This window comes from Passer domesticus, chromosome 32 (assembly GCF_036417665.1).
Source record: "Passer domesticus isolate bPasDom1 chromosome 32, bPasDom1.hap1, whole genome shotgun sequence".
In the NCBI taxonomy this organism is placed as follows: Eukaryota; Metazoa; Chordata; class Aves; order Passeriformes; family Passeridae; genus Passer; species Passer domesticus.
The window spans coordinates 2323648-2332104 of NC_087505.1; the positions used below are offsets into that span (position 1 = coordinate 2323648).

The 8457-nt window shown below is 54.2% G+C and overlaps 1 protein-coding gene across 2 annotated transcripts; it reads left to right on the top strand.

Annotated features, from left to right (window-relative positions):
• Positions 1-396: 396 nt before the first annotated feature.
• Positions 397-7936, top strand: HAPLN2 (hyaluronan and proteoglycan link protein 2). 2 transcript variants are annotated; one of them, XR_010351497.1, is made up of 7 exons: positions 397-666; positions 907-1020; positions 2155-2505; positions 3351-3467; positions 4645-4830; positions 6146-6605; positions 7313-7935. XR_010351497.1 is itself a non-coding variant. In XM_064401674.1 (6 exons), exons 2-6 carry the CDS (start codon positions 933-935, stop codon positions 6427-6429), a joined length of 1026 nt encoding a protein of 341 aa, XP_064257744.1. In that variant the 5' UTR covers positions 397-666; positions 907-932; the 3' UTR covers positions 6430-7936. The 2 variants fall into 2 exon arrangements, 1 of the variants encoding a protein (XP_064257744.1); XM_064401674.1 differs by having other exon boundaries at positions 6146-7936.
• Positions 7937-8457: the final 521 nt, after the last annotated feature.

The following is an 8457-nucleotide window of genomic DNA, read 5'->3' on the forward strand; positions in this document are numbered from 1 at the left end:
AGAGGGACTCCAGCAGTGGGGCAGCCCCCTTGCACAACCCTCCAGAGCTCCAAGGGGTGGGAACATCATCCCTCCATCAGGGACAGGGAGAGGGAAATAAAATCAACCATTGCCCTGCTGTCTGTGGGCTCAGAGAGCCCCGTCCCAGCGCAGGGGGGGCTTTGCCAGCCCAAGAGGCTGCTGGAGCCCGATGCAGAACTGTCGTTTTCCCTGAATTCCCAAAGCTGTGGCCTGCAGATAAAGGGATGTTTGTTACCCGGGCACACTGTGTTTTGCCGAGCCGAACAATGAAGAGAAAGGCGCTCACAATGGGAAATTGTGCTTCCTCCTGCCTGTGCGCTCCTCGGGGAGGTGTTGGAGGGGGGAAAAAAAAAAAAAAAAAGAGAGAAGAAAGCAGGAAGAGCCGGTGACAGGGCAGGGAGCGAGGGCACGGCCGGCACCATGGGAGCGGGCACCAAGGGCCCGTGGGGCCACGGGGCTGCCAGGGCAGCGCCCGCCCCAGCGCGGTGACAGGGCAGGGCTGGCTGGCAGCACCTGCTCGCCGTGTCCCCGTGTCCCCGTGTCCCCGTGTCACCTCTTCCTCGTGGCGCAGGTCCGGCCTCCGCGGGAGCCTTGGCCCCACCATGGGGTGTTCATGACGGAGGAGGGCAGCAGCAGGAGCTGCAGGTGGGCAGGGGGCGTTGGGTGGGCACGGCGGCTCCCCGAGGGACGTGTCTGGGGATGGTAAGAGACCGGGGGGATGCCAGCAAGGGGGGTTGGCACAGGCTGTGGGGTCGGTGTCCTGCAAGCCGTGTCACTCTGCACAGCAAATGTCAGAGAGCCCCCCCAGGGCAGGGCCACACCCTCCAGGCCCCCCAAAGCCGGGGTGTGTCCCCCTGCGTGTCCCTGACCCCTGTGCTCCCCCAGGCTCCGTCCTGCCCCCGGCTCTGAGGATGCACAGGCTGCTCCTGCTCAGCTGCCTCTGGCTCCTGGCAGCACCCCCGGTGTCCAGCATCTTCCAGCGGCCAACGGGGACCCCAGGTAGGGAGCAGGGACAGGGGGGCAGGATGGAGCCCCATAGGGAGCAGGGTCTGGGGGCAGGATGGAGTCACTCTAGGGAGCAGGGTCTGGAGGGGAAGATGTGGAGCCCCCATAGGGAGCAGGGTCTGGGGGCAGGATGTGGACCCCCTGTAGGGAGCTGGGCCTGGGGGTTGGGATGGAGACCCTGTAAGGAGCAGGGCCTGGAGGGGAAGATGTGGAGCTCCTGTAGGGAGCAGGTTCTGGGGAGCAAGATGGAGCTCCCCTAGGGAGCAGAGCCTTGGGGACAGGATGGAGACCCTGTAAGAAGCAGGGCCTGGGGGGCAGGATGTGGAGTTCCTGTAGGGAGCAGGTTCTGGGGGACAGGATGGAGCCCCATAGGGAGCAGGGTCTGGAGGGGAAGATGTGGAGCCTCCATATGAAGCAGGGACAGGGGGGCAGGATGGAGCCCCCATAGGGAGCAGGGTTTGGGGGGCAGGATGTGGACCCTCTGTGGGGAGCAGGGTCTGGGGGGCAGGATGGAATCCCTGTAGGGAGCAGGGTCTGGGGGTCAGGATGGAGCCCCCATAGAGAGCAGGGTCTGGGGGGCAGGATGGAGCCCTTGTAGGGAGCAGGGTCTGGGGGGCAGGATGGAGCCCTTGTAGGGAGCAGGGACTGGGGGGCAGGATGGAGCCCTTGTAGGGAGCAGGGCCTGGGGGGCAGGATGGAGCCCTTGTAGGGAGCAGGGACTGGGGGACAGGATGTGGAGCCCTTGTAGGGAGCAGGGTCTGGGGGGCAGGATAGACCCCCCATAGGGAGCAGGGTCTGGGGGGCAGGATAGACCCCCCATAGGGAGCAGGGTCTGGGGGGCAGGATGGAGCCCCTGTAGGGAGCAGGGTCTGGGGGGCAGGATGGAGCCCCCATAAGGAGCAGGGCCTGCAGGGAGGATGGGGCACTGCTGTTTGGAGCCAGTGCTGGAGAGGGGAGGTGATGCTGGGCGGGTCCAGCCAGGGCAGGAGCTGAGCTGTGCCTCCTGAAGGTGCAGGAGAGATGAAGAGGAGCCAGGATGGATGATAGAAACCATCAGATGCTGGTGAGGGTTGGGGCTGCTCGAGGGGTGTCAGAGCGATGGTGCTGAGGCTGCCTGGGGGGCTGCAGCCCCCCTGCACCTGCAGTACCTGCTGGAGCCCCTGCACCCCACGGTGCACACGCAGCGCGGTGCCACGGCCACCCTGCCCTGCGTGCTGCGTGCCCTGCCTCGCAACTACCGCGTCAAGTGGAGCAAGGTGGAGCCGGCCAACTACGGGGAGAACGTCATCATCATCACCAACGGGCTGTTCCACAAGAACTACGGGCCGCTGAGCCCGCGGGTGCGCCTGCGGCACAGCCACCGCTACGACGCCTCGCTCACCATCACCGACGTGGCGCTGGAGGACGAGGGGCGCTACCGCTGCCAGCTGGTCAACGGGCTGGAGGATGAGAGCATCTCGCTCACGCTGCACCTCGAGGGTGAGCTTGGGATCATCCCTGGGGACGAGGGGTGCTAACGCTGCCAGCTGGTCAGCAGGCTGGAGGATGAGAGCATCTCTCTCACACTGCACCATTTGGGTGAGCTTGGGGTGCATTATAACAGTCTGGGGTTTCGGGGTCTCTGATCCTGTCTGCTGTAGGTGTCTGGATAGTGAAATCCAGCTAAGCACAACCTGTCTGGGTCCCTCAGGCAGGCTCCCAGCCGCAGGCAATCTTAGCAAGCAGCTCAGCTCTTAAGTGAGATCAGCTCTTGGGTGGATCCAGCTCTTTGGTGGATCCAGCTCTTTGGTGGATCCAGCTCTTTGCTTGCTAAGTGCCTCAGCAGACTCAGGGATGAGAGAGGAGAAGTGTGAGGGATGTGTGAGGTTCCACAGAGGTGACTTTATTGGCAGCTTCTGCGAAGGGTCACAGTGGCAGCTCTTCTGCTGAACGGGGCAGAAGTGGTGTTTATATAGGGTATGGGGGTTTTGGGAAATAGTCCAACAATAAGGATTGAGGTGGACATGACCTATGGTCTTACAGAGAGACAATGAGGGTCTGAGGTGGCAGAGGGGTCTCTTGGTCCACTCACCATGACTGGGCATTTCTTATCCTGGGTCACTGACCACCAGGGAGGCCTTGCAGGCCCTGTGGCCGCTACAGAACATCCCTGGGGGATGTGGCAGGAGGGGAACACAGCTGGAATGGAGCGTGTGGCTGTGTGTGCCTCCACCCCCACTGCATCACCATCCCCCAGCCTTAAATTCAGCACAGAGCCCCCAGGGCTGTTGGGTCAAAGCCTCCTTGGGGGGAGCAGTGCCCTCACCCCGTCCCTGTCCCTCCAGGCGTCGTCTTCCCTTACCAGCCCAGCAACGGGCGCTACAAATTCAACTACCACGAAGCCAAGCGAGCCTGCGAGCAGCAGGACTCCCGCCTCGCCACCTACCAGCAGCTGTACAAAGGTGAAGCAAGAAAAACTCCTCTTCAGCCCAAAACCACGCCTGCCTGGGGATGGGGAGGAGGGAAGCGCCAGGGGGTCGTTGTGTTCGCGGGTCCCAGGATGAGGGAAGAGATGAATTTGACTCCATATTTCTTAGAAGGCTGATTTATTATATTATATTATTAAAATTATTATTATATTATTATTTTAAAGTGCTATAGTAAAGCTATACTAAATAGAATAGAGAAAGGATTTCATCAGAAGAGGGAAGGGAAGGGAAGGGAAGGGAAGGGAAGGGAAGGGAAGGGAAGGGAAGGGAAGGGAAGGGAAGGGAAGGGAAGGGAAGGGAAGGGAAGGGAAGGGAAGGGAAGGGAAGGGAAGGGAAGGGAAGGGAAGGGAAGGGAAGGGAAGGGAAGGGAAGGGAAGGGAAGGGAAGGGAAGGGAAGGGAAGGGAAGGGAAGGGAAGGGAAGGGAAGGGAAGGGAAGGGAAGGGAAGGGAAGGGAAGGGAAGGGAAGGGAAGGGAAGGGAAGGGAAGGGAAGGGAAGGGAAGGGAAGGGAAGGGAAGGGAAGGGAAGGGAAGGGAAGGGAAGGGAAGGGAAGGGAAGGGAAGGGAAGGGAAGGGAAGGGAAGGGAAGGGAAGGGAAGGGAAGGGAAGGGAAGGGAAGGGAAGGGAAGGGAAGGGAAGGGAAGGGAAGGGAAGGAAAGGAAAGGAAAGGAAAGGAAAGGAAAGGAAAGGAAAGGAAAGGAAAGGAAAGGAAAGGAAAGGAAAGGAAAGGAAAGGAAAGGAAAGGAAAGGAAAGGAAAGGAAAGGAAAGGAAAGGAAAGGAAAGGAAAGGAAAGGAAAGGAAAGGAAAGGAAAGGAAAGGAAAGGAAAGGAAAGGAAAGGAAAGGAAAGGAAAGGAAAGGAAAGGAAAGGAAAGGAAAGGAAAGGAAAGGATGAATAATAAAAAGTCGTAACAGACAGGGAGTCTGACACAGCTGGACCATGGTTGGTTAACAAGTAAAAACATCTCACATGAGACCAATGAAAGATGCACCAGTTGGAGACAACCTCCAGCCCGCGTTCCACAGCCATCACACAGTTATTGTTTACATTTCTTTTCTGAGGCTCTCAGCTTCTCAGGAGCAAATCCTGGCAAAGGCTTTGTCACAAAAATCTCACGGTGACGCCAGGGCTGAGCTGCCTCTCGCCCCACAGCCTGGACGGAGGGGCTGGACTGGTGCAACGCGGGCTGGATCCTGGACGGGACCGTGCACTACCCCATCATCAACTCGCGGGAGCCGTGCGGCGGCCGCCTGCTCCTGCCCGGCGTGCGCACCTACGGCGCCAGGGACAAGCAGAGGGACAGATTCGATGCCTTCTGCTTCACCTCTGCCCTTCAAGGTAGCGCTGAGCTCCGCCGCGCTTCTCACGGTGCCCCCGAGCCCCTGCGGGGAGCTGCAGCAGGGTGGTTCTTGTGTTTGTGGGGTTCCCAGATGAAGGAAGGAATGATGAATCTGACTGACTCCATGTTCTTAGAAGGCTAATTTATTATTTTATATTTTATATACATCTATATAAAATATAAATAAATATTTTATATATTATATAAATATGTATAATATATACTATATTATATTACAGTATATATTATATTATAATATATTATAATATAATACAATAATATATATTAGAATATATTATATAATATTATATAGTATTATATTACAATATATAATATATAATATATAATATATAATATATAATATATAATATATAATATATATTATATAATATATATATAATATAATATAATATAATATAATATAATATAATATAATATAATATAATATAATATAACATAATATAATATATCATATTATATTATATTATATTGTATTGTATTATATTATATTATATTATATTATATTATATTATATTATATTATATTATATTATACTATATTATATTATATTATATTATATTATTATATTATATTATATTATATTATATTATATTATATTATATTATATTATATTATATATAGATATCTATTATGATATATAATATATTATAAATATATATAATATATTTTATATATTATATGAATATGTATAATATATATACTATATTATATTATAATGTAGTATATATTATTTTATAATATATTATAGATTATATTATAATCTATTATATATTAATAATATATTATTTATATATTCTATTCTATTCTATTCTATATAGATATATATTATATATTATAAATATATAATATATAATACATAATATAAATATTATGTATATTATAAATATATATTATATTATTATATGCATCTATATTATATTAAAGAATGCTATACTAAAACGATACTAAACGATACTAAAGAATACAGAAAGGATACAGACAGAAGGCTAAAAGACAATAATGAAAAACTCCTGACTCTCTCCAGAGCCCCTACACAGCTTGGCTGTGATTGGTCATTAAGTAAAAACAATTCACATGAAACTAATGAAACATGCACCTGTTGGTAAACAATGTCCGAATCACATTCCCAAGCAGCAAAACACAGGAGAAGCAAATCAGATAATATTGTTCCCATTTTTCTCTGAGGCTCCTCATCTTCCCAGGAGAAAAATCCTGGGCAAAGAGATTTTTCAGGAAATACGATGGTGACAGCCTGCAGGAAGGATGCTCACCTGCATCCCTCCCATCCCCCAGGCCAGGTCTACTTCATCCGGGGCCACCTGAACTTCAAGGAGGCGGCCCAGGCGTGCCGCAGCCACGGGGCTGCCCTGGCCAAGGTGGGCCAGCTCTACTCGGCCTGGAAGTTCTCGCAGCTGGACCGCTGCGACGGGGGCTGGCTGGCGGACGGCAGCGTGCGCTACCCCATCACCACGCCCCGGCAGCGCTGCGGCGGCCTGCCCGAGCCCGGCGTGCGCAGCTTCGGCTTCCCCAGCAAGGAGATGAGGACCTACGGCACCTACTGCTTCGTGGGCAAGTGAGGGAGGGCACGGGGCTGCCAGAGGGGACAGCGGGGGGACGCCAGTCATCATCTGGGCAGAGAGCTGGAGGAGGGGTGGGTGGTCTCCCAGTGGGTTTGTGCATCCTCTGGTAGAGCTGGGTGTGGGTTCTTGGTACATCCCTTGATGGAGAGGGTGCCCGTGTCCCACCCCATGAGGTTTGTGGGGTGTTTGGGACTCCTTGTGGGGTGTTTGGGACTCATGGTGTGTTTGGGACTCGGCATGGGGTGTTTGGAACACACAGGGTGTTTGGGACTCCCCATAGGGTGTTTAGGACACATTGTGGGGTGTTTAGAACTCCCTGTGGGGGCTTTGTGGAAGTGAGGACAGGGGGCTGGGCAGAGGGGACAGCAGCAGGACATCAGTCCTTATCACCTGGGCAGAGAGCTGGAGGCAGGGCAGGAGGGGTGGGTGGTCTCCCAGTGGTTTTGTGCATCCTCTGGTAGAGCTGGGTGTGGGTTCCCCTGGTGGAAAGGGTGCCCGTGTCCCACCCCGTGAGGCTTGTGGGGTGGTTGGGACTCCTCATGGGGTGTTTGGAACACTTTGTGGGGTGCTTGGTACTCCTCATGGGGTGTTTGGAGCACACAGGGTGTTTGGGACATGTGGTGGGGTATTTGGGATTTCCCATGGGGTGTTTAGGACACATTGTGGGGTGTTTGGGACTCCCTGTGGGGGCTTTGTGGGGAAGTGAGGACAGGGGGCTAGGAGAGGGGACAGCGGGGGGACGCCGGTCCTCATCACCTGGGCAGAGAGCTGGAGGAGGGGTGGGTGGTCTCCCAGTGGGTTTGGGTGGTTTGTGCATCCTCTGGTAAAGCTGGGTGTGGGTTCCCCTGGTGGAAAGGGTGCCCGTGTCCCACCCTATGAGGTTTGTGGGGAGTTTGGGACTCCCAGTGGGTGTTTGGGGCATCTTGTGGGGTGTTTAGGACATCTCATGGGGTGTTTGCAACACTTTGTGGGGTGTTTGGGACACATTGTGGTGTGTTTGGAACACTTTGTGGGGTGTTTGGGACACATTGTGGTGTGTTTGGAACACTTTGTGGGGTGTTTGGGACATTCTGTGGGGTGTTTGGGACACCTTGTGGGGTGTTTGGGACATCTCATGGGGTGTTTAGAACACGTGGGGTGGTTGGGACACCTTGTGGGGTGTTTGGGACATTTTGGGGGATGTTTGGGACACCTTGTGGGGTGTTTGGGATGTACTGGAGGACCAGACCCGCTGCTGGACCAGGATGGGGGGGTCCAATGCAGCCCCCCCACAGCCAGCCCAGGCTGCCCATTGCCCACCCTGGTGAATCCCTGGCTCCATCCTCGCTCCCACACCCATGGGGGCTCTGCCCGGGGGTCCCTGCCTGGGGGGCTCTGCCGGGGGGCTCTGCCTGCTGCTGGGCACGGGCTGGGCACTAACGAGTGGCACTAATTGCGTGTTGCCTTCTCAATTAATAAAGCAACAGCAAAACTCTCTGGCAAAGGCCCACGGGGGGCTTGCCTGGCTCCTTCCCTGGCACTCTCCGGGAGGGGAATTTGGCAGGGATTTTCCACCCCCAGCGCCCTCTCCAGGGTTATCTGTGCTCTGGCCACTCCACTCCAGGGTTTCAGGGCGTTGCTGCTCAGCCCAGCCCAGGAGAGCGATAAAAATCTGTGGATCACCACAGTGCAGGACCAAAACAGCGCGGGGAGTGCCCTGGCACCAGGGATGTGCCCTCCCAGTGCCACCTATTTCCTGGGAGCAGTATCCCGTCCCAAGCCCTGAGTGGGACCCAGCTCTGCTGGGATGTGGGGAACACTCTGGGGTTGTGTGTCCCTATTTCTGTGGCTCCTGGAGGTGTCTGTGGGATGTGGGGGCACTCTGGGGTGGTTTATCCCTGTTTCTGAGGTTCCTGGGGTGTCTCTGGGATGTGGGAACTGTCTCTGTGGCTCCTGGGGTGTCTCTGTGCCCAGCTCTGCTGGGATGTGGGGGCACTTTGGATGGTTTTTCTGTGTTTCTGTGGCTCCTGAGGCTGTCTGTGGGGT